This window comes from Emys orbicularis, chromosome 3, assembly GCF_028017835.1.
Source record: "Emys orbicularis isolate rEmyOrb1 chromosome 3, rEmyOrb1.hap1, whole genome shotgun sequence".
In the NCBI taxonomy this organism is placed as follows: domain Eukaryota; kingdom Metazoa; phylum Chordata; order Testudines; family Emydidae; genus Emys; species Emys orbicularis.
In genome coordinates, this window is record NC_088685.1 from 49,773,035 (window position 1) to 49,800,035 (window position 27,001).

Below are 27,001 nucleotides of genomic sequence, written 5' to 3' on the forward strand. Positions count from 1 at the left end.
AGAGAAAGAAAAAATCAGGATAAGCAACAATGTTCTGAGATGTGAGGAGGTACTTAGTTTTGACTGGTAGATCCAGTTTTATTTAACAGCTTTAATAGTAATCTGGAAAAGTAAATAGCATATTAATAAATTTGCAAATTCTAAATTGAGAGGAACTACAGTCACAAGTGAGGACAGAGAAATTACATAAAAAGGGATCAAGAGAAATTAGAAATATGGCCATAGAAAGAAATGAGATGGAAAATTGCAAGCTAATCCATCTTCTGAAGGAAAAAAAACCCAGTCATTCAATCAGAAGGAGAAACACGGAAAGCAATATTTCAAAAGGAATTTTAGGACAAATTTGCAATGCAATAGGGCAGCAAAAGGACAATGCAGGTTTACACTGCACAAAAGGCACATCACATCAGAGGAAATAGAAATAAAAAATGTAAGGCTCTGATGAGTGTGTTTGGAATACTGCATCAATTCTTGGGACCTTATTACTCAAAAAATGCTGCTGTAGTCAGTAGGCTCTGAGAAGAGCAATACAATTATTAGGAGCTGAAGAAAACAAGACCAGACAAAACATTGCAAGAGAGGATCTCAAACTTTTTCATAAGGTAGTCTCTCCATTAAGATGTGGTCTATCTTGTGGACTTCCATTTACATCCGCACTCGCAATCATAAGGCTGACTTCCCTTCTCACTCACAGAATTCCCATGGTGACTAAAGTAATTGCTTCAGCAAAAAATATTAGGAAAGCATTTGATGTATTTTGTTGAATGTGATAGCTGTTTTGGCCATTTATTTTTTAAAAATTGCTGTTCTTTTAATCTCCGCCTCCTATTGGTTATGTTCTCTCTTCCCTGAACCTCTGCACATGTTCCTCTGTTGCCTTGTCTCCCTTCTCCTTTCCTCCCTGTTGCCTGCTCCTTCTCTATCAATGCACTTGCTTGTCTATTACTTGTTTCCCTTTTTCCTTGCTCTTCTTGACATGTTGCCCAGCTACCTGGTCTTCTCCTCTCGACCTACTTGATCAACTGCCTTGCTCATTTCTCCCTTGCTGCCTTGCACATTCTTATTCCACTGGTGACCCAAAATGGCAAAAGAACCTTCCATTTCCACTTCTTCTCTCATTGTATAGCAATAGGTCTGAGTACAGTCTAGGGCCATGTCTCTACTGTACAGATACAGCTGTGCCGCCGTAAGAGCGCTCGTATAGTTGTGTTATGCCGATGAGAGAGAGCTCTCCATCGACATAATAAAACCAGCTCAAAGAGCGGAGGTAGCTATGTCAATTGGAGAGAGTCTGCTGCCAACATAGCACTGTGCATACGAGCACTTATGCCAGCAAAACTTATGTCACTCAGGGGGGTTTTCTTTCACTTCCCTGAAAGACAAAAGTTTAGCTGACATAAGTGCTAGTGTAGACCTGGTCTAAGTTGGCTCCAAATTTCCAGCTACTTTTACAGGCCTCCAGGTTTGCCACTGTAGTGAAGATCCTGAACATTTATTGAAAGAGGTGGAAACAAGGAGCAGACTCAACATCATTCACAGACCACCACCAAGTGCTTTGCAGACCACCAATCACTCTGGTAACCACTATGCTAGAGAATACATGGAAAGGAATAACTATGTATTTCTAAAATTGTATGATTATGTGAGGGTTTCAGCTATATGATTGCCAATAGGAGGAACATACCTAAACTCCTGACTCAGTAGTTGTTCTTGCCTACATATAATTTAGCTCTTGAAAATGTAAAAAGTGACAGATAAGGACATATGCCGCATAAGCAAGAGGGGAATTTTGTGTTACTTTCATGAAAGGTTAAGCTATACAGATCAGAAAGTTTCTATAAACGAGGCCATGTTAATTAAAAGAATCCAGAAATGAATGTGTACTCTATTTAAAATAATAATCTAGAATGGTAATGAACTATCCAGGTCTGGAGTGGCCCCTCTCTGCCTTCAAAGTAAATGTGTGGTGTTTAAGAAGCCTAATTTACAGTACAAATTTCCCAATATGAAGGAAATTTCAGAACATTAGGGGATGGTGCTTGACACTTAGGGATATTTTAGTAACTATATTTCCTGTGGGAAGAGGTAGGTCGCATGAGGCCATATACTACCAAGTAATTATTTCGTGGACTCAAGGGCAGTATTTGCAGCTGCATAGCCATCAAGGATTGTGGAGCTTTCATAAGACAGAAGCTGTAGAGGCTGGATGGAGCCCGAAGTGTAAATTCAAGCTCACCACATGCCCACAGATGGGTGGCAAGAGGGGTCCTAAGTACATAAGAAAGTAATGCCCAGATCCTCAAAGATATTTAGGCACCTAACTCTCACTGATTACTATTAACTTTTTTTTCTTTTTAAAATGCTGTTGCTGTTTCTGGCTACTATACAAAGTTCACTGTGTAAGTATTAAACCATCACAAATATTAGTAACAGAGAGTCCTGTGGCACCTTTAAGACTAACAGATGTATTGGAGCATAAGCTTTCATGGGTGAATGCCCACTTCGTCGGATGCATGTCGGACGATGCATGTTCTGTGCATGCATGCATGCATCCGAGGAAGTGGGCATTCACCCACGAAAGCTTATGCTCCAATACATCTGTTAGTCTTAAAGGTGCCACAGGACTCTCTGTTGCTTTTTACAGATCCAGACTAACACGGCTACCCCTCTGATACTTGACAAATATTAGTGACATTTGGATAGTAAGCATGTAACAAAATCCTGCAGCTCAATGTAAAAGGAAAGACTAGAACCTTAGAATCATAGAATCATAGAATATCAGGGTTGGAAGGGACCTCAGGAGGTCATCTAGTCCAACCCCCTGCTCAAAGCAGGACCAATTCCCAACTAAATCATCCCAGCCAGGGCTTTGTCAAGCCGGGCCTTAAAAACCTCCAAGGAAGGAGACTCCACCACCTCCCTAGGTAACGCATTCCAGTGCTTCACCACCCTCCTAGTGAAATAGTGTTTCCTAATATCCAACCTAGACCTCCCCCACTGCAACTTGAGACCATTGCTCCTTGTTCTGTCATCTGCCACCACTGAGAACAGCCGAGCTCCATCCTCTTTGGAACCCCCCCTCAGGTAGTTGAAAGCAGCTATCAAATCCCCCCTCATTCTTCTCTTCTGGAGACTAAACAATCCCAGTTCCCTCAGGTACTTTATTAGGTGAGACTTTTGGTAGCTTTAAGAATGTCAAGAACAGTAATCTGAATACTGAGTTTGCAGCTGGATATCTCAGTAAACTCAACCTTGCCAGGTTTAAAGTTCTTCATCACTTACTGAACACTGTAAAAAGACAATAAAAGCTTTTAAAATTCCATGAATGAAGCTAAATAGGAGACTGGAAAATAGCCCAGATTTGTCAACCATCTGTTCAGAGTTCAAATTTTATGAATTAGTGTTTTCATGCATTCTTTTCAACAAGCAGGTCAATAACCTATCTTCTTTATTGCCCTTAAGTATCCTTTGCGTAAGAGCAGAAGATGCTGTTTTATCATGGTAATATTTTGAGTTCTTCCCTGACACACATAAAGAATCCCTTGGAACAGAGAACAGCCTTTGGGACTGCAAAGTCAGGGAGGCCCTTGAATGTTCTATGGGCCAGCTACTCCAGCCTGCTTTCTCAGCTGGATAAGGGCCCATTACAATTACTACTTAGATTAAAATAAAATTTTAGACTCATTTACAGAAGCTATTTCTATTGATACTGGTCTGTGATAATTCAGGTCAAGAAATTTTGAGTGAGTAGAAATATTTCTCTTTTTATTATGGTACTACAGGTTCTCATTTCTGTGCTTTTGAAGTCAATAGGACTACTCTCGTGAGTAAAGACTGTATAATTGGGCCCAGCCATGCTCATTCTAAGTACTTCAACTAACGTTAAGCTATAGGAATGGGTACATTAAGTAGAGCTGGTGATTACAGCAAAAACAAACAAAACAAAACAGAGAACTTCAGCGACTATTTTTTCACATTTAACAAATGCACTTTGATCGTGTTTGGATCCCACTTACATTCATTTTCCATGAATATTCTAGGAAACAAGTTTACTATGGAAATATTCAGGGAAACAGCTAATTTTAGAGTAATGTTTGAGAATCTTCATGAAAAGCAAATTTTGAATTTGTCTAACACAAGAAACCTAATTCTAAGGGATACACACATCTACTCAGAAGATATACACATACAACATAGTTTCTATATCCAACCAATACTAAATAACATAGTTAAATTGTGAATATTGAACACTTGCAATGAACTGCTCATGCATGATCTTTAAACCATAGACAATTCATTGTAATTATTTGAAACTAAGCTATTTTTTTTAAATGAAAAAATAAATAAATTAAATACATTCTTTATGTACTATCTGTAAACAAAGAAACAAGCAACACTTGTTGCCCCACCATACAGTTCAGAGACAATGAATATCAGAAAGAGAGAGGCAAACTGGAGGGAGTTTAGAGAAGAGCATCAAAACTGATCTGGGGTCTGGAAGTACTCACTTCCCAGGAAAGATTATAAAATACTACATCATAACCTCAAGTTTTTCATACACACATAATTTGATTAAACAAATAACATGAACATGATAACCATCTGCAAGCATATTACGGGGTAAGAGCCAAAAAGCCTTAGGGTGCCTCAAGGGGATATAATCAGGAATAACAAGATAAAAATGAGCAAAGGAAAACATATCCTAAACAAGACACATTTCCTAACACTAAGGTCCTAGATACTATGGCAAGGGACACTACTGAAAAAATGAAGATAAACAGATACAGAGGTCTATTAGACTGCACAAAGGTCTCCCACATGGACGGGTAAAAGTCCCATCGTTCAAGTCTAAAAAACTAGACTGGAAAGCACTCAAGAATCTACTGTAAGAAACAATAATGCACTGGCTAGGGTTGGAGATGACCTAATAGGTCTGCGATTTGTTCTTACAAAGAACAAGTGCAAATAGCGACAGCTGAATATTCGCAAAATAAGTCAGTTCAGAAAACTGAAGCATTTAATCAAAACTACTTCAATTAATATGAGTTTCAATTCAACAAATTGCTGCAATTTGTAATCTCTCACTTTCTGTATTATCAGAGGTTCATAATTTTCCTCTACTGTTTTGAGATAGTTTTGTAAATCTTTTCCATGTTCACAGAATGTCCATCTTTGTAAATCATGACTCACTAGTGGGAAAAAAATCATGACTGCCAATTCCAAGGTTACAGAAAGACTATAGAATCAAGTTATTTTTCCTCCATAATTTGTTATATTACAAGTTATGATTCTCCTGGGAAGATGAATAGTATTGAAACAGAAACCAAGAAACATGAAAGGATATGCAAAAATGACAACAATTGTTTCCCAAAATTGCTTTGAGTACATCTTAACAAAGCCTACAGCAGTAAGCCTTGTTTCTTCAATAAGAAACAGTCAGGAAATGTATACCCTTGTACAAATATCTGTTTTCTGGAAATCTTAAACCACAAAAAAAAGAATAAATAAAATACAGTCAAATTCTGGCTGATATTGGACAGAGACACATGTTAGAAAACCTGTGGTCAGCAGCTAAAAGCAAAAGAGTGCCGGAATGTTGTCTATAATCCATCTGGCCATCACTAGGTCTCCTAAGTACCTATGGCACATATATTTGTCAAGAATTTCTAAGAACATCCTTCTGCACAGATTACTCCTACTCTTAGAAAGGAACTAAATACACAGGGTTGTGCACATAAAGATGGTTGTGGCCAAAATAAGGGTACAAATTGCTAATGATTTTGCAGAGAAAATGCAAATTCAAGGAAAAGAGTGGAATTAGACCTAATTCCTGAGTGATTGAGGAATGGACAAAGCCTTGACTTAGCCCACTGGCCAGCCCACAGGATGTGAAAATTTGCAGCTTGTATAGGACAGCAGAAAATTACTACCCCCCTCAAACAAGGGAGAAACAATGAGGGAATTTTGCCTCAGGGAGGTGTCTAAGTCATAACGCCTCCAGGGACTATTACTAAGATGAGGCAGCTTAGGGCTGTGCCTAAAAGCACAACTGGATGCTTAGGTGATATCCATGTCTTAAAACCAGGTTATTCTGATCACTGATTTGCATTGTTTCACTCCACATCCATCTATTCCAATGTTAGCCAATATTTTCATGAATATCTTGGGTTAGAAATTAATGCTTTAGACCAGGGGTGGGCAAACTTTTTGGCCCGAGGGCTATATCTGGGTATGGAAATTGAATGGTGGGCCATGAATGCTCATTAAATTGGGGGTTGGGGTGCAGGAGGGCATGAGGGCTCCGGCTGGGGGTGCAGGCTCTAGGGTGGGGCTGGTGATGAGGAGTTGGGGGCGCAGGAGGGTGCTCCGGGCTAGGACCGAGGGGTTCGGAGGGCGGGAGGGGGATCAGAGCTGGGGCAGGAGGTTGGGGCACAGTAAAGCATCAGGGGGTCAGCCTCCGGGCGACACTTACCTCAAGCAGCTCCCAGAAACAGCAACATGTCCCCCCTCCGGCTCCTATGCGGAGGCGCAGCCAGGCGGCTCTGCGCGCTGCCCTGTGCACAGGCACCGCCCCTGCAGCTCCCATTGGCTGGGGTTCCCGGCCAAGGGAGCTATGGGGGCAGCGCTTGGGGTGGAGGCAGCGTGCAGAGTCCCCTGGCTCCCCCTACGCGTAGGAGCTGGAGTTGGAACCTGCCGCTGCTTCAGGGAGCTGTGCAGAGTGGGGCAAGACCCCGACCCCATTCCCCAACTAGAGCGCCGGAGCCGAGCAAGCCCCAAACCCCACTTCCCGGCAGGAACTCGAGGGCCAGATTAAAATGCCTGGAGAGTCGGATGTGGCCCCCAGGCCATAGTTTGCCCACCTCTGCTTTAGACCATTCGAAAGCTAGGATTCTCACCTTTCAAAGAGTGTAAGTATTAATTCTAGCTCTAACAGCTTTCAGAATAATGGCCATTGCAATCTGGTGGTAATTGAGGCAAGGGGGATATATATATACACACAACAATGTAACCAGAATTCTGAGAATCAGGAAGAGATATCCAACATACCACATGGTTAGAATTACAGAACATATGAAAGATGAGAATCTCAGCTTTTGAAGATACTGGGTCATCAGTGCTATTTTAACATTCCTCCAGGACTTAATATACCAAGTCCTGGACTTCAGATCAGTGTAATTTTCAGTTCCTGGAAATAAGTACATTTCTTGTACTGTTGCTCTTCACAGTAATACTGTATCCAAAAGGAATCATTATAATTATAATCAACCATCTGTCATCCCCAAGTACATGGCCAAAATGTAACTAAGCAACCAAACAGGAGAAATTAGACATTTTATAAAGTGCAGCATAGAGGTTTCTCTATTTAACTTGCAAAATTAATAAGCTTTACGGCACATAGTTCCAAACAAGTATTAATCTCATTCTTTCAACACAGAAACTAAATCAGGGGGTAGCCATGTTAATCGTATCCACAAAAACAACAAGGAGTCCGGTGGCACCTTAAAGACTAACAGATTTATTTGGGCATAAGCTTTTGTGGGTAAAAAAACCTCACTTCTTCAGATGCATGACTCTATGCATCTGAAGAAGTGAGGTTTTTTACCCACAAAAGCTTATGCCCAAATAAATCTGTTAGTCTTTAAGGTGCCATCGGACTCCTTGTTGTTTTTACAGAAACTAAATGTATTACTATCGGTATTTAAAGTTCTTACTAAACGCAGAACTTTAAATGTTTTAATTAAGTTGTAAAAATGGCAGGTAATATCCTTATGAAAAGTAATAAAGCCAAGGCCACATCACTTAATGAGAGCCCAGGAAACTTGTAGGAGATATACCAAAATCTGTGGAAATGTTTTAAGAATCTGCAGAACATTTTTAAAGCAAATTGATCAAAATATAGATGAAAAAAATAAGAAGAGCTGCAAAGTTTGGACCCAAATACAGACTTTGCCAAAATCAGAGTTATTCTTATCAGAATTTTGGTTTCAGCCCATCTCTAGTTACCTGGTACATAACACCATAAGAACAGCCATACTAGATCAGCCCAATGGTCCATCTAGACCAGTATCCTGTCTCTGACAGTGGCCAGTACCAGATGCTTCAGAGACAATGAACACAACAGGGCAATTTTGAGTGATCCATCCCATTGTCCAATCCCAGCTTCGGACAGTTGAAGGTTTAGGGAGCCCCAGCACATGGGGAGGCATCCCTGACCATCTTAGTTTATAGCCATTAATGGACCTATCCTCCATGAACTTGCCTAATTTTTTTTACTCCATTTTTACTTTTTGCCTTCACAACATCCCCTGGCAATGAGTTCCACCAGGCTTACCGTGTGTGAAGAAGTACTTCCTTATGTTTGTTTTAAACCTGCTGCTAATTTAATTGGATGACCCATAGTTCTTGTGTCTGTGAAAGAGTAAATAACACTTCCTTATTCACTTTCTCCATACCAGTCATGATTTTATAGACCTCTATCATATCCCTCCCTTAGTCATCTCTTTTCTAAGCTGGACAGTCCCAGACTTTTTAATTTCTCCTCATGTGGAAGCTGTTCCATACCCCCAAATCATTTTTGCTGACTTTCACTGCACTACTTTCAATTCTTATATATCATTTTTGAGATGGGAGGACCAGAACTGCACACAGTATTCAAGGTGTGGTCATACCATGGATGTATATAGTAGCATTATGATATTTTCTGTATTATTATCTATCACTTTCCTAATGGTTCCTAACATTCTGTTAGCTATTTTGACTGCTGCTACACATTAAGCAAATATTTTCAGAGAACTATCCACAAAGACTCCAAGATATCTTTCTTGAGGAGTAAGAGCGAATTTAGACCTCATCATTTTGTATGTAGAGTTGGGATTATGTTTTCCAATGTGCATTACTTTACATTTATCAATATTGAATTTCATCTCCCATTTTGTCACCCCGTCATTCAGTTTTGTGAAATCCCTTTGTAACTCTTCTCAGTCAGCTTTGAACTTAACAATCTTGACTAATTTTGTACTATCTGCAAACTTTGCCGGCTCACTTTTCACCCCCTTTTCCCAATCATTTATGGTAAATTACTTGAACCTTAAGGACTCAACTGTATCGCCCCTAAACACAACTAGGACTCTCACTTTTAAAGGATTTTTTGCAATTTTACTTGCTCCTCACCTTCCCAGAACAAGAGGGAATTTGGAGAGGAGTTGTGACTCTGAATCACAGGTTCTTCCTGGTTCTTCTCCTGGGGTGGCACAGCTACATAGTGCCCCATATACAGAGCTGAGCTGAAAGGCTCAGTCTAGTTCTTCACTGCTCATCTCTTCTCTCCAGTTTGTCCATTTCTGATAATACAGTGGAAATTTAACACAATATTCCTGCTGCAGTCTCACCAAAAATGTAGAACATTATCTCCATGACATGATGCCACTGCTTAAACTGTATTAGCCTTCTCTGCAGTCAACTTCCCCCACCCCTTTTTTGCCCATCTTTCTAAAGTCCCCTTTTTATCTTCATCCTTAATGATATTTGCAACTCCTTCCAATTTGAACCACCTGAAAATGCTATGAACAGATTTTTCCTCCTCTACCACATCAACAAGGAAGATTTTAAAATAAGACTGGATCTGTGGTGCCCCCACTAGACATTTTCTGCAAACTCAATACATTGCAGTATAGCCTTATCCTTAGTTTATATTCTTCATCAGTTTTCATCTTACAATGCCAGTTTCCAAAGGACAACTCATTTATACTGAAAACTGAAAGCTTATTCCAGTTAACCTCTGCCCTTCACCATCTTCTTCCATGTCCTGTTTGAGTATTTGCACTTCCAGTTTGATGGTTATTCATATTATTTAAGATATGTATGTTGCTAGTGATGTACATCAACAAGTCTTTCCTAATGTCCAAGGAACCATTTAGAGCTGATCATTTACTCCGCCCCAGTAAAAACAAAAGGGTAAACATTATTAAAGATTAACAACCCCTAATACAGGTATCTGCGGTATGTGCACGTCGAAATGCATGTGTGTGTATGTCTGTGTACATGTATATGCACTCACAGATTTCTTCCATTTCTTTCACTATAATTATTTTTTCACGTCATAGTAGCTTCCAGAGAAATTATTCTCTTTTTAAAATTAAACTATTTTTAATGCCCTCCACTGTCTTTTGCATTTTTTTATAACAAACTCTAATAAAGAAGAAGCCACACTGGGGTCTACACTCTTAGGACAGGAATTTGGATGGTCGAAGTCTCTGAGTCTTTCACCTTTATCTTCCCAATACACCTTAGGCACACACACCAGTGGCTCAGGAACACAGAATGAAACCTATGAACTGTAAACACTATGCATTTAATGAGCATTAAGATCTTGGGTGTCAACTTCTCAGAAGCTTCCACTTCGATCAGAATTCTAATTTCTTTTACGGAACCTAAGGCTACTTTACTGCTTTGGGATTTTTAATACAATTTAAAAATAATTCTAAAACTAAAGACCAAACTGACCATCACCAAATTTGCCATTTTCTTTTTAGGAACAGCTGTCATTCACCTACTGTTTTCATAAAACATACATTCATAAACCAACAATAGTAAGTTAAAAAACAAACTACAGTGTGTGGGAATATATATATATTTCAAAGCAGGGTACTGTTTTTAATTCTAATTCTGGGATACTCTTGTACGAAAAATCCCAAACATTTTCGAGCACAATATAAGGGCCATATTAACACTGAGAAAAAGTAAACTGCTTATTGGGTTGTTGCTTTAAGCCATTGTATCCTCGCATGTCTCATGACGAGATCAGTTCAAGATTTGAACTTTGGATTCAAATGTCCCACAAATTTAGGGATGTTCATATCCTGGGTTTTCATTCAGGCAAGTCTCTAGTTTCATGCTATCATTTGATGGCTTTTAATCTAACAATCAAAATGTTCATAGAATTGTTAAATTCTGATGCAGCTTAGCCTATAATTCACAATGCTGTAGAACACGACATATTAAAGATTTTTTCCTTTACCGTTAGTTTTGCATTTACAGTACTTTATATGACTAAGTTTTTAGTACTCACAGGCTTACCATCTGGACCAGGCTGTCCAGGATAACCATGATTCCCAGGTTGTCCAGGGTCTCCCTGTAGAGAAGAAGTTACACATCAGAGCACAAAGACATATGAAAGAGAAGTTTACAATTAGTTGAAAGTAACTTTTATCCAAGCATATTTCTGAGCTTCAGGAATTCAGGCCTTGAAGGAATATTGTTCCACAGAACATTGGCTGTAAGCCCAGATAATTTTTTTGGAAGAGTAATTGCTATAATACAAAGAGCCCGATCCTATGGGGAAACTCCCACTGACTTCTTATGTAGGGCTTGGAAGATTGGGCCCTAAGGATAGTACATAATATCCCATATTTAGGATGTTACAGAACATGAAAAAAAAACAGTAGAAATAAAAACAAGTAAAAAAATTCTATAAAATATGTTAGTCAATACCACCCTGAACCAAACTTCATCTGTCTGTAGGTCTCTACCAAGGATTATCCTGACGCCAGATTTTTATTGAGTTTGGCTCTAATTAAAGTGAAACAGCTAAGATGGACATGGTTAAAACCTTTTAATCAACAGCTACTGCCTCAAGGTGCTTATCCTTTGTAACCCCTCTTAGAGCTCTAGCCAATGCATACAGAAGTCAGTGGGAGTCTTTCCAACTATTTCAATGTGGTTTGGATCAGGCCCATAAAAAGGCAAAAGAAAACTGCAGTTTCCCAAAGATAACTAGACCATCTTTATGATCAGAAAGCAAAACCACCAAAAATATTCTTACTCAATATATTAGTTCACTGTATTTGAACACTCTCTGTTTAATTTATCAACAAAGGATCTGATCGTGGTCCTTTGTCTCAAACATCAATGGCAAAATTCCCATTGACTATAAAGGAACAAAGATTTGGTTCCAAACAATAGTTTACTACTGTAAGAACTGCAGAGCACATGCAGTTCTGGAATAGTAAACCAGATTGTGTTCAGCCTCACACATTGTCAGCAAAATTACCGGGTAAATTCCTGATGATAGAGGAAGAGGAAGATCACAGATTGAGACTTAAAGCCTACTTTGAATTGGAACTGTGAGAAGTCATTTAACAACATGTAAATTGAGCAAGTTTAATATTGAATTCAGTGACAAAGAATATAGAATCCCACAATAATGTCATTTATACAAAGTCACAGAATATAAGCACACCTTTGAAAAATATTTTAAAACTGATGTTCTGAAGTTAGTCAACTAAATCTACATTTAGGGACCTAAATAAAAGTGGTCTGACACTGAGAGGTGCTGAGCTAAGAGTAACAGACTCCACTGGGAATTCCAGATCATCAGCTCCTTCGAAAATTAGGCCACTATCATTTAGGTGCCTAATGCGGATTTAAATGACTAACTTGAGACACCTACCTTTGAAAATTTTGGTCTTAGTAGTTATACCACCAAAAACAAAATTGTTTTTTTGTAAAGAGCATCTAATGTTATTAGATAACATAACAGACAATGGATTGAAAACAAGTGGATTTAGAAACAGCCATATAAAAATTCAGAGGGTTGCAAAAAGTGTCTTAAATAACAAGCCACTAATTATTTGGTACTACTGCATATTCAGATTACAAGTAAAAAACAATATTGAAATAATGTTAAGGTTGTAAAGTCCAGCACTCAAAAGTTAGGACATGCTATAATTAGCACCCTACCAAATTCACGGCCATTTAAAACACATCACGGACTGTGAAATCTGGTCTTTTGTGTGCTTTTACCCTATACTATACAGATTTTGTGGGGAGACCAACGTTTCTCAAACTGGGGATCCTAACCCAAAAGGGAGTTGCAGGGGGGTCACACAGTTATTTTAGGGGGTCATGGTATTGCCACCCTTATTTCTGTGCTGACTTCAGAGCTGGGCAGCCAGAGAGCAGCAGCCGCTGGCCAGGCACCCAGCTCTGAAGGCAGCGCCCCGCCAGCAGCAGCACAGAAGTAAGGGTGGCAATACCATACCATGCCACCCTACTTCTGCGCTGCTGCCTTCAGAGTTGGGCAGCCGGAGAGTGGAGGCTGCTAACTGATGGCCCAGGTCTGCAGGCAGTAGCACAGAAGCAAGGGTGGCAACACCATACCATGCCATCCTTCTGTGCTGCTGCTGGCAGTGGCTCTGCCTTCAGAGCTGGGCTCTCGGACATCAGCTGCCACTCTCCAGCTGCTCAGCTCTGAAGGCAGCGCCACCGCCAGCAGCAGTGCAGAAGTAAGGGTAGCAGTACCACAAGCACCCCCTACAATAACCTTGCGACCCCCCCACAACTCCTTTTTGGGTCAGGACCCCACAATTATAACACTGTGAAATTTCAGATTTAAAAAGCTGAAATCATGAAATTTACTATTTTTAAAATCCTACAACTGTGAAATTGACCAAAATGGACCATGAATTTGGTAGGGCCCTAGGGTTGCCTGTGCAACCTTAGTTCAGCTTCCTTGTATCTAAACGTTAGGATAATCTTGTCCAGCATGACATGGGAAATCTGTGACACAGCCAGGAACAAACTCTCACTGTACTGGGTCCTAATGCAGAGCCTTAAACACAAGAAAAATTCCTCTCTTCTTGCAGTCCTCTGCCTCATTCAATATCCAGTTGTGAACTGAATGAAGCAGGGTTTCTGCTAGAACAATTAGTATACAGTCATGCAATTCAAGCTTGCATATGCACCAGGGGGCCTAATTAAGATTGCCTGGGCCACCTAATTCTGTCAATTCCTAACTTTTGAGTGTTTTACTGTTCTTGTAAGTACTTACCTAGGTTTTGTTTAAAAATGCAAAGAAAAAACAAGAAATTCTATCATGTGAAATGATAATAACTGCTGAAATGGATCATCAGCGGAAATGCCCATACACTTGATGTAATGGAGTAACTGGTAGCTGTTATCCTCAATTTGGAAAAGCCACTAGTGGTTGATGCAACACGCACTAGCAAAGGGATTCTTGGATTCTATTCCTGGCCTTTGAGACAGCACCTCCAAGCACATTTATTCTAAAAGACAGATTTGCTATCAACTGAGGTTTGGATCTGTCCTATTAGAGATCTGAAGCCAGATTCTAACCCTCACCTTGGCCTTTAATGCTGCTTCACCACTGGACAGAGGCTATAAAGGTCAACTAAACCCAAAGCAGCCCCCAATAGATTTCTAAATATTAATTGCAAATTAAGAAAAGTTGAGAAATTGTCATTTCTCCATGACCAGATTTTTCCATGTCAAACCATGTTAGGATTTCATTACTGAAATGATCGTAAGGGGGGTGAAATTATTTACTGGACAGTAACTATGAAATTTGTGTGTAAATGAACATCTAATTTTCTTAAACAATTAAAATGACATTTAGCTTATCAGGAGTTATTGAACCAGTAGCCGATTAATTGCATCTGTCAGAGTCTGATCTTGCAAGATGGCACCTACCAGCAACTCCCACTGGCTTCAGTGGGAGCAGAATTGGACGCTGTGTGGCTTCTTCCTTACACAATGGCCTTATAACATAGAAAGTAAAAACACCACCGAAATGCAGATTTTAAAAATAAGAAAATTAAAGAAAACTCTACTCACTTTTGGGCCTGGAGGCCCTTGTTTTCCTGGAGGACATATACAAGGAGAAGGCGTGGAGCCTACATCACTAGGGCCATTCATACACTACCAAAAATAAAAATGATCATCAAAATACATGGAAAACCATAAATCAACATATTACAATTAACTGCATTAACATGACCAAATATAGGACTGACTTTATTTTTATTTCATATACAGCACAGCCCTAGGTTATGTAACATTTGTTTAATCAGAACTCCTGCCTAAATGAATACAAGTGGTAAGGGGAGGGATAGCTCCGTGGTTTGAGCACAGGCCTGATAAACACAGGGTTGTGAGTTCAATCCTTGAGGGGGCCATTTAGGGATCTGGGGCAAAAAAAATTAGGCCTGCTAGTGAAGGCAGCAGACTGGACTTGATGACCTTTCAAGGTCCCTTCTAGTTCTATGAGATAGGTATATCTCCATATATTATATTATATTAAGTCATGTCCCTGAGCAACTTTGCAGACGTGAATTCCTGTCCCGCCTCTCCAAAACCCTGATAGCTTTTAGACCATTCAGAAAAAAACAGATTTCTATTGTAGTTAAAGTGTGTTCTTTTCTGAAGAAATTACAGCTACAAATAGAGCTGGTCAAATTATTCTTGGGGAATAAATTAGTTAATGAATGAAGTCTCTTTTCCATTTTTGAATCATTCAAAAAGATCCCAATTTCTGAAAATGAAATTGTTATTCATAAATATTCACCAAATAGTTTCAATAAAAAATTTTCAGAGGATAGATTTTCAAAAAAAATTCTTTTAAACTATTCAATCTTTCTCACATGTACATGATCACTAATTCACATATAACTATTTCTGAAACTTTTTAAAGAGGATAATACACAACAAATGACTTATAGCAAATCGCGTGTTGTGAATGCTATATTGTTAGCATGTGACTATGGGTATTCATACCAAGAAAGGCCATTCCAAAAATATTCCTGAAAACAAAAATTCATTAACAAGGATGTTCAAAAATATTGAATAAAAAGGGGCCTGACCGTGACTGAACCAAACATCCGTATAAGAGGCAAATGAATTTTAACAAATAGTTTTTACAGAATTCATCCAGCACCAGTTACATGAATCATTAAAGAATAGTAAAAAATCCGTTAAAGAATTTTACACATCACCACTCTGGCTTTCATTTATGATACATCAAAGTACTTCATCTGAAACATCTAATAAGTTTATGTTATGAAATAGAGATGGCTTCGCTCCAGACATCTCTGCTGATATTTTTTCCTCTGTTCCATTTATAAACAAGACTATTTATGTCTACATCCTCATTAAATTTAAGAACAATCTCATAGTGATCTTTAGAGTATTTTCAGTAATCAACATTCAAAATATGCATCACATTGACTAGAATTTGTGATGTATGAACTATGGTGACTGCATTAGTGCACACAAGTAATTATGGGTGCATGAATAAGGGTTGCAGAAAATACCCCCTCACTTATAAAACATACTTTTTACCTAAAAATATTGGGCCTGAGTCTCCCCTGACGTCTACTGATAAAAATCAGAAGTAACCCCAAAGAAGTAAGCTGATTTACAACATTTAAAATTGGTTTCAGTTGAATGAAAAATAGACTCATTATTCCTTACACGAAAAACAAATGCATTACAAAAAATACACAACATATCTGGTTTCCCATAGAGTAAATGCTCAAACAATGCTACATAAAACCTGAAGATTTAGATTGTCCCATACATACAGGAAGAAAAACATGATGCAAAGGATGTGATTTAATTAGACCACAACTTTATTGACTTAACATATCTGGGAACTAGCTGGCAAAAACACGTACAATGCAGATCATGATTCCTTTCTTAACCATTTCAACCTGGTGGAGCGCTGCCATTAGCCCCCACCCTTCCACAGCTGGTTTCTGCCCATTGCTGGGACTTCACCACCCTCCCCTTGCATGAAGGTTAAGGAGCTGTGGAGAAGCGGTTGCCTCCTCACTGTACCAGACATTAGGAGCTCCATTCGCATTCCCTACATTCTTTAGGGGATTCCTTCCCCTAAGCCCATTTCCAACCCCAGTTTATGAGAGAACTGAACCCCCTATGGGATAAGTACGTGTACTGGATGCCTGCCACCTGCTGTGTCATAACAATTTGAACCTGAACTACCCCTGAGTTGCTTGGGCATGAGAGGGGGCTCAAGCTGAAGGTCAAACCCAGCCCCCAGATCAGGCGATGCCTTTCCCTCTCCTGGCTAGCCTCTTCCCAGGGATGGGGCAAAGGGAGCCAATACACTTTCTTCTGCCAGTCCAGTCAAAACTCCCTCCTGACCTTGAGGTTGTGGGGTTTGCATTCTGAGCTGTGCAAGACGAGGTTTAGTATTGAATTGAGCACTTATTATTTACATATTCCAGATAATATATTGCACCTTAATCTATAAGGTGTTGTGTAACACGGACTTTTAAAAGAGGGTTCCAAGTAGAATATTCTCTCAGGGTGAAATTGGTAGATTTCATTTATGAAATATAAGTCTAGTTTGTGTCAAAAACAACTGCAATTGAACTGAAGCCAATAGGAGCCACTGGTCCTCAGATCCTCCAAAAATCAGGCCACTTATCCAGTGCCCACCTGTGGATTTAGAACTAGATGTTTTACTTTAGACACCCAAATTGAAAATATTTGCCCATTGACAATACAGTTTTGATTAGCTGGATTCCATTGCTTTTAGTTTTTTGCAAACCACTTTCCATCTCTCGAAACCAACTGCACATTACCAGCTGATGGCTTAATACTGAGTTTATAAAAAAGTAAATACTACCTTAAATTGAGTGGTTTATGATTGAGCTTACCTCTCCATTCTGAAATGAAAAGAAACAGTTTAAGAATGTAGCAATATTTGTAAAGGAAAATATATTTTTTATAACCAGTTCCCAAATAGCAGGTGTGAAGTCCCTGCCCTCTTCATGTCCTAACTCAAGACCTGGGTAGATCCTGTGTGGCCATGCAAGGGTGTGGAGAGGATTAGCTTGATTTTCCCTTCCCTCCCTTTGTGCCTGTGTAGGATGCAGCCACACACTAGCCTATGGGCTGTATAATTGCAATGAGTTTTCTGGTATCTGTAATAGCACAGAATGTTACATCCTGAAATCTCCTAGCACATCAGAAATTATGGGGTAGTCTCCTTTAGTGAATTACCACACCATTACCTTTAGTAGGATCTTCATGCAAGTGCCGACCAAGCCCAACCATGCTTAGCTTACAAACTCTGACACAATCAGAATCCAAAGTGATATGGCCACAGTGCTATGCATCCTTTGACATGTCACTGTGAAAATCTGAAGGTGCAGTGACATGTGAATTTCATTTATGACAAAAACAAGTGAAACCAAACTGGCAAAAAGGGATCTTTTTGTCTGGATTTGATCATGCAGAATGGGGTGGGTTTGCATTTGTTTATTTTCTGAATCCCATTAGCAATTTATAAATATCAAGATGATGCAATCTTGCAATCAAGTTGACAAAGCTTTATAGAAAGAATTAGATCCAGTACGTTTAAATTTATTGTAGACTTTGAAGCTCAGCTCCCATTTAAGAACCTAAACAAGAGCTGGATGTACAAAAGTGCTCAGTACCTATGGCCAGGCTTGCCAAACAGCTCAGTATCCAATAAGCTGAGCTCTTTTGAAAATTTAACTACTTATCTGGTGTCTAAGCAGGAGTTGAGCTCTTTCAAAAAAATGACTATAAGCGTCACAATGGCAGCTGCTAGACACGGCACAGTTCTGTAAATCTAGCTGTTAGTAAGGTTCTGAAATAGGAGCTGAACTCTTTACAACATTTGGCCCCACATGATTTAGACTTCCCTGCACCATTCTACAAACAACTAACATTTCAATATAGAATGAACTCTAACCAACCAAGTAAGGACAGGGCCACTTTTAGGTCACTCTTCAGCCCCACAACCTGGACATGAACTGATTAGGACTTCAGTTTTGTCTCATCCAAAACACATTGGATGAAATCCAGGCCTCATTGAAGTCAATTGGAGTTTTGCCACCAACTTCAATGGGGATACTTTTGACAGGAAATTCTAATTTAAAAACCTAGAAACCTGTTGAATAGATAATAGATTTTAGAGATTAGGGGATTTACTGATGACTGTAGTAATAAAAATACTTTGCACTTAAAGTAGATAGCTCTTTTCATCAATAGAACTCAAGGCACTTAGTATCTCAAAGCATTTGTCACACAAGATTTAGAGTTCACTTCGTACTGATTTCACATTTGCACTGTCAAGTAAGTAATAACATTTTAAGACCTCTTTAAGGGTGTCTTTCTAGGAAAATACAAAAGTCTTGTAAAATATGTTTGTTCTAAAACTAGGTTGATAGATGCCAGATACATGTAGCTGTTACCTGTTTAAACATTATAGAATGAGTTCCTCAAATTCCAGAAGGAATTTGTTTACAGTAGTTGAATAAATGCAGAAATGTTTATTTTAAGAGCTCATTATTAAGATAGCCCCTGTGTTTAGTTATTTGGATAAAATGTCAAACAATCCTGGAGAGTTAATCAATCATACTCACAAATCCCGGGATTTCACAAGCTGTTTCTCGGTTGTTTTGTTCTGGGTCACAGTAGATTCTTAGTTTCTGGACATCAAACTATAAGTCAAAGCCAAATACATTGTTCAGGAGAAATTAAATGTTAATCATTTGAGATTACATCAATGAATTTAAAATACACTCTCCCTTAAATGGTCTGAGTTATATAAACAAACAAATCTTTAAACCCATTTGAAGTCATACATGTCACGTAAGGTTGTCTGACAATTTCAGAATGTAGTTAGTGATAGCATTTTAGCCACACTGCTCCCACTGACTGATGTGTACATTACTTTGACATTTCATGGGTAAAAGCAACAGGACTACTTATGGAAAAAATAATTTTTTTTTCAAAACAGTAGAAATCATTGTCCCGAGTCTTTGGCTGTGGATGAGGACTGCACAGCACAATATACTAAACTGTTTATGGTAAATCTTCCCTTATTCTATCTCTGTACAGTACCACTATCCATAATATCTAGATTATTGTGAAATCAGCCTCCCTTCCCATACTTCTGATTCAGATCCAATAGGTTTCATTCAGTAGAGGCTTTCAGAATACATTGTCAATAAAAATGAAATGCACAATTTAGTCTTTCATAATAGATTTTAATATAGCAATGTTCCACCAAACTGACTATTCTATAGAACAAGATGTGTCATGATGTTGAGAAACAGAATCTCAGTGATTACAGATAGAAAACAAAAAACATTTAGGTCATAAAGACCATCTTTCTGGCAGTGCAAAATTGTTCCCTACTGTATATTCTAGTGCTTCTTCCAGGCTACTTTTAAATCTCTCAGGCAGTGGGTCTTACACAATTCCACATTCCTAAATCTTTTCTTAATTTCAGGCAACATTTCCTAGCAGTGACATTTATTAACTAAGGAACAGCCTTCTTAAGAAAGTGGTTGAAGCCCCATTCCTGAAGCTATTTTAAAAACTAGATTGCACAAGACTATACAAATGTAATGTAGGGAATAATACTGATTTGGCAGGAAGGATGGATTAGATGACCTTTTATATCTCTTCCATCTCTAATTCCAGTAAAAATAAATGTCTGAGATTCTACAAGAAATCTGCAACACAATCCAGTCTTTCTTGCAGAGAACCATTTTACAGCACGAACAAAATCTCATTGGGAACACTGACTCACAGACAGACCATGCAGTTCCCTAAAATTTGTTTAAGAGATTATAAAAAGAGGTCTCAAGCATTCCCAAAAATAAGTAAAATGCAGGATACCCAGACAGAGAACTGCTAAAGGTCTAAAAACAAGACAATTTATTTGTGATGGGGTGTGGCCCCACACCAGCCTCAACAGGGTTAATGAGGGCTTGAGAGGCCAATTAGGTCAGCTGGAGTCACCTCAGAGAAGGAGGGCCACGGTGAAGTGAAAGTGAAGCCCCACTAGACCAGCACTATAAAGCCACCTATGAAAGGGCTGGGCCAACATAAAGCCAAGAAACTGAGAGTAGAATGGGGCTGCAGGGGAAAGAGTTTTCAGTAACTCCCTGGTATGAGGGAGGTCATCAGGGACGAGGAGGAAGTACAGGAGGAAAGTAAGGCCTTGGAGCCTGTCCTGGAGTAAGGAGTCTGGCAAGAAGCTAGGAGGGGTGAAGTAGTCATGGGGAATAGAGTAAGCTCCAGTGGAAACCCAGAACCAGGAAACAGAAGACAGGGAGGTTTTGTGGGAAGAAGCCCAGGGAAACAGCGACAGGGGCAGGGACTGAGGACCTGGATTGCTGGTTATAGTGTCCCTGGGCTCGAACCTGGTGTAGCAGATGGGCCCGAGTTCCCCTGCCAGCCAGTGCTATAGTAGCACAGAGCCCAAGGAGGAGCTGAACACCTTTCCAGTGATGGCATTTGGATAGATGTCCTCCTGGACTTCGTAATCCTTAAGGGATGGACTAAATGGGAACCTGGCCAGAAGGCCGAGTTATCACAAGAGAGACTGTTACAGTGTGAGCAATGAGCAGCAAGGGGGTACCCAATGCAGCAAGAGATACATTCCCAGACCTAGACACAAGGAGGCGCACTAGCAGTGAGTAGGACCTGTGTAACATTCTGTAAGAAGGCTCTGCTTTAATCTCGGTGTATGTTCAAGCACCCTGATGATGAAAAGCACAATATATCTTTTAAAAGTCTGAATGTTTATATTAAAAGATTTAAGAAGTTAAACAGCTGAGAGAAAACAAAAGAAAATATATCTTTCAAAGAAACCAAAAAAATTAATCTAATTTAAGTAACTCAATATTTCCCAGAGTTGCTGCTATTATTCTCAGTCTAATTAGTAATGTCTCGTACCACACTGTTATAAATCAAGAAATCATAAGAAATTAACAACTGGATTTAATTTATTTAGCAAACATATGGAACGCTTTATGTACTGTAGTTTTATTGCTAGCAATTACTTATAAAGCCAAAATTTTGCTTACTTTTTTGTGGTAGCACATAGCTATTGAAAAAAGGTGTTTTACATTCCTTAAATAGATCAAAAATACTTACAGGCTTTTCCATATTTTATTTTGGCAGACTAGAATCAAACATTAACAATTTACAAGCATGATAAAGGCAGCACAGCAGGGACACAACTTCATATATTATGTGCTTTATGCTTCCTGTAAACCAATGATGGGACAGTAGCTGCTTGCAACTTTTATTCTCTCCTCAATATGCACAAGTAATTCCTCTGACGTCAGTGGAAATTATGTGAAAGTATCAAGAAGAGATCAGGTACCCTTTCTTTAGATAAATGGTTCCCAATTTTGAAGGGCAACTGTCATTTCACTAATTTAACATCTCAGCTGTTTCAATTAGCAACCACCTTCCCCTTCAGTCAGTTGGTCTACTCAGCACGAGGAAGGGCGCAGCTATCAAGTTTATTATTATTATTTGCATTGCCATGGCACTTAGGAGTCCCAGTCATGGACCAGAACCAGAATTGTGGAAACCTAGATGGTTGTTAGGAAATCCCTGCTCCCTTGCTTGCAGCCCAGCTACATTTGTGAGATCATAGCTGGAAAGTAGGCAGGTATGTCAGTGCTGTCCCATGATATTTATGACATTTGGCAGCACTGTAAGGGTGGCAGAAACAAGCCTTTAGCAATACAGCCAAGGTCCATTTTCTGCATTGGGTCCCAATGTACTACAATTGCCCACCTCTCATTCAATAGGTTTTAAGGCAATCCAAATTCTGCACCGGGTCAATTTATGCAAGACTGGGATTGGAACACACCCAATTTGAATGGAGACTAAAATGTTCACAAACAAATGGGTGCCGAGCAACAGCTGAGCTTTAAGTTTGTATACAGGGGAAATGCAGTGGGGACAGCAAGCAAAGTGTGATGAGTGTTCTGAGTCTGATGAGTCATTCGTGAGCCTGAGGGTTTCTCTACATTGCAATAAAACATGCGACTGGCCCATGTCTGCTGACTCAAGCTATGGGGATATAATACGGCAGTGTAGACATCCTGGATCAGGCTGGAGGCCACGCATTGGGACACTCCTCCCTCACTGGGTCCCAGAACCTGGGCTCCAATCCGAGCCCGAACATCTACACTGCAATTTTATAGCCCCGCAGCCCAAACCCCGCAAGCCCAAGTCAGCTGACACAGGCCAGCCGTGGGTTTTTAACTGCAATAAAGACATACCCTGAGTGTTCTGAGCCTGAGTCATCCCTGAGCCTGAGCCATCCCATTCTGCTCAACATGGCTACCTTTTGGGGATACTCCCAGCTTTTGGGGATACTCCCAGCAGTGCTGACAGACTGCCCCTGCTCTTGCTGCTCAAGCAATGGCTGGTCGCCTAGCATGGTTGGTCCACCATCTTCAGGATCAACTTGCCCAGCTGCAACTGGAGAATGCCTCTCTCTGCTCACAAATCCCAGTATCTGCAGTACCTCCAGGACCGCCAGCTATGGTCCCTCTGAAACATGGCCCAAAGGTTCCACTGCCAGAAAGATTTCATGGGAATTGCCAGACGTTCCATGGTTTTCTTAACCGGTGCCACCTTTTGTTCTGGACGTGTCCCACAATGTATCCTGACGACCAGACCAAAGTTGGGCTTATCATCCATTTATTGACTGGTGACTGGTGAAACCCTAGACTGAGAATCACTGCTTCTGGAGCAGATGGGCCCAATGCTGACTAATTTTGATGAGTTCATCCATGGCTTTTTGGAAACATTCGACAGTTTCTCAGACAAGGCTGTCAGCCTATCTCGGCATATGCTGCTCACTTTCAGCATCTGGTTGCCAACATGGCATGGAGAGGGTCAGCCCAGATCTACCATTCCCACCAGAGTCTGAATGATAACGTAAAAGATTAATTGGCCCAGGTCGAATCCCCCACAATTCTGAACTCGTATTGAATTGTGCATCTGGATCGACAGCCATCTGTCTAAGCGATGCCAAGAAAAGAAGAGGACATAGCCACAACTCCAGCTTAGACCTGCTCCATTCCAGCCGACCTCAAGCATTATTCCATAACAGGAGCCTATGCAGATTGATGTGACGCAAAGGCACCTCATGGATCAGGAGAAGGAGTATTGGTGATAGAACAACCTTTCCCTATTTTATGGTGGATTTAGTTACAGAGTACCCCCTTAAATCTAGACCCTTAGAAAACAACCACGTCCAGCCCTGTTAGAGAGGTTGTGGCTGGATGTAACCAAGAAATTGAGTCCTCCACAAGAGCCCCCTCTTCTGCTATCTTGTATCTTGGCAGCCACGAACTGTCACCCTCCACAATGCAGGTCTTCCTCCACCTCTTAATCCTGATTAGAAGTGAGCTGCACTCAGCTTTTGCTCATGGATTCCAGTGCTTCTAGTAATTTTATGGATGATGGGCTCACCAAAGCTACTCAACTTCCAGTGCAGAAGACGCTCACCCCAAACCACGTGAAGCCAATTGATGGTAGCATGAAACTGTGCCCCTCCAAGTCAAGACTGTCAGGAAACTCTGCAATTAAGCCCTGGTCTACACTGGGGGGGATCGATCTAAGTTACACAACTTCAGCTACGTGAATAACGTAGCTGAAGTTGACGTACTTAGATCGACTTACTGCGGTGTCTTCAACACGGTGAGTTGACTGCTGCCGCTCCCCCATCGACTCTGCTTGCGCCTCTCGCGGCCCTGGAGTATAGGAGTCTACGGGAGAGCGCAAGGGGGTCAATTTATCGCGTCTAGACTAGACACGATAAATCGATCCCCGCTGGATCGATCGCTACCCACCGATCCGGAGGGTAGTGAAGACATACCCTCAATATAATCAGCTTGCCACTCTTACTGTTTATGCTCAGCATTTCATGGCTCTCAGTTCATGATCCAAACATCTCTTGGAGGATGGAAGAGCTACAATTCAAGGCAAGCTATTGCCAACAACTGCATCTAGCCGAGTCAGATGCCCAGAAAACAAGAGGAGGAACGGAAAAGGCCACTACCTTCTGTGTTCAGCAGATTCAAGGAGACAACAGTACCAAAATACCTAAATTTTGCTGATGTATTTGATAAAAGAAACGCTGATATCTTACTCCCACATAGACCCTACAACGGCCCCATCAACCTCCAGCCAGGCACCAGAATTGTATTCGGATGGATTTATTCTGTATCGAAATCAGAACTCAAGGCCTTACGAGAACATGTTGATGAGAATCTTCCAAAAAAATTCATTTCTCCATCCACGTCTCCCACTGGAGCCCTGATTTTGTTCATTAAGAAGGATGGCTCCTTGTGTTTCTATGTAGATTATTGTGCATTGAACAAAATCACTATCAAGATCAGTTACCACTAGCCCTGGATCAGCAGGCTGTTGAAAGGGGTTGGTGCTGCCAAGGTATTTATCAAGCTCGATCTTCTTGACACTTACAATCTAGTCTGCATCAGGACAATAGGGCAACAAATGGAAAACTGTGTTTTGCACGTCATGGAAATTTTGAGTACCTAGTTATGCCTTTCAGTCTCTCCAGTGACCCAGCCATGTTCGAGCACTTTGTCAATGACATTTTTAGGGATATTTTAGACCAGTTCATGGTGATCTACCTGGATGACATCCTCTCCTTCTCAAAAAATCAAGTCCTTCATGACCAACACATCCACCTTGTGCACAAGCATATCTGAGCAAATGGCCTGTTCGGGAAACCCCAGAAGTGCGAATTTGATCGCCTTTTTGTCGACTTATTTGGCTATAAGCAACAGAGGGTCCTGTGGCACCTTTAAGACTTCTGTTAGTCTTAAAGGTGCCACAGGACCCTCTGTTGCTTTTTACAGATTCAGACTAACACGGCTACCCCTCTGATTCGTTGGCTATGTCATTTCTCCCAACCGACCCCTGAAGATTGTCCACAGTCATGGAATGGGCAGCCCAAAGAATGTCCATGATGTCCAGTGTTTCCTGGAGTCTTCCAACTTTTACTGGCAGTTCATCAGGGGATGTTTGAAGGTGGTGACCCCAATTGCCCGGCTGCTCCGGAAGAATACTATATTTGCTTGGATACCAGAAGCCCAGTCCACCTTTGATTAGTTAAAGGAAGTACTTACATCAGCACCTATTTTTTATTTATAATTTCTTATTAATTTTTTCCAAATACAATACACCAAAATACTAGATTCATCAAAATATATAAAGTAAGTAAATAGGGTTAGGATAAATGGAAGGGAAGGGAAGCAACATAACTATTCAGGATCTACATTAATCATAGACCTCTCAAAAAACAGTCCAAATGGCTTTGAATTTTTCATGCTTTCCCTTTCTATGGAATGCCAATCATTAGTTAGCTGCAAGGTCAACCATATCATTGAGCCAGGCATCAATATTTGGTGAGAATTGACTTTTCCATTTTTGTAGGATTAATTTTTTAGTAACCAAAGCTGCATGTTGTTACCAGGTAATTTTCAGGAATACATCCAAGAATGAAACCTAAGGGGTAGAGCTCCAATTTAGCATCCTGTAGGCAACTGGTGCTTTGACCCACCTCATACCAGAAATTCTTAATACAGGGACACTTCCAAATCATATGAGCTAATGTAGCATTAAGGGACCTACATTTTCAACAGCAGTCAGCATTTATGAGGCCTATTACCATTAGCCTATGTGAGAACCAGCATATTAAAGTGTTTTTGGTGAATAAGCCATAATCATTTAGTTCTATAGTTGCCTTTTTAACATTATTTACAATTGTATTTCATTAGGATCAGCAAAAACAACAAGGAGTCTGGTGGCACCTTAAAGACTAACAGATGTATTTGGGCATAAGCTTTCGTGGGTAAAAACCTCACTTCTTCAGATGCATAGAGTGAAAGTTACAGAGGCAGGCATTATATACTGACACATGGAGAGCAGGGAGTTACTTCGCAAGTGGAGAACCAGTGTTGACAGGGCCAATTCAATCAGGGTGGATGTAGTCCACTCCCAATAATAGATGAGGAGGTGTCAATTCCAGGAGAGGAAAAGCTGCTTCTGTAATGAGCCAGCCACTCCCAGTCCCTATTCAAGCCCAGATTAATGGTGTTAAATTTGCAAATGAATTTTAGTTCTGCTGTTTCTCTTTGAAGTCTGTTTCTCAAGTTTTTTTGTTCAATGATAGTGACTTAATCTGTAGGGGGGGGGGGGGTGTTAGTTAGTTAGTATTCTAAATCTGTAATAGAATGATCAGGGAGATTGAAGTGTTCACTTACTGGCTTATGTATGTTACCATTCCTGATAACACAGATACAGACAGACATGAGAATGAGCTCTCAGAACTGGAGACTCTCATACAATACCAACC

At 40.2% G+C, this 27,001-nt stretch overlaps 1 protein-coding gene across 2 annotated transcripts in view; it reads right to left on the bottom strand.

Moving 5' to 3' along the window:
* Positions 1-27,001, bottom strand: part of LOC135876406 (collagen alpha-1(XXI) chain-like) — a 155,937-nt gene that overhangs the window by 109,031 nt on the left and 19,905 nt on the right. Inside the window, exons 6-9 of one of the 2 annotated variants that reach the window (XM_065401601.1) lie at positions 19,215-19,292; positions 17,478-17,486; positions 14,632-14,715; positions 11,069-11,131 (exon numbers count right to left, since the gene is read on the bottom strand). In XM_065401601.1, the coding sequence (XP_065257673.1) occupies positions 11,069-11,131; positions 14,632-14,715; positions 17,478-17,486; positions 19,215-19,292 (234 nt within the window). The remainder of the gene's footprint in view (positions 1-11,068; positions 11,132-14,631; positions 14,716-17,477; positions 17,487-19,214; positions 19,293-27,001) is intronic. The other variant, XM_065401602.1, reaches the window with a different exon arrangement.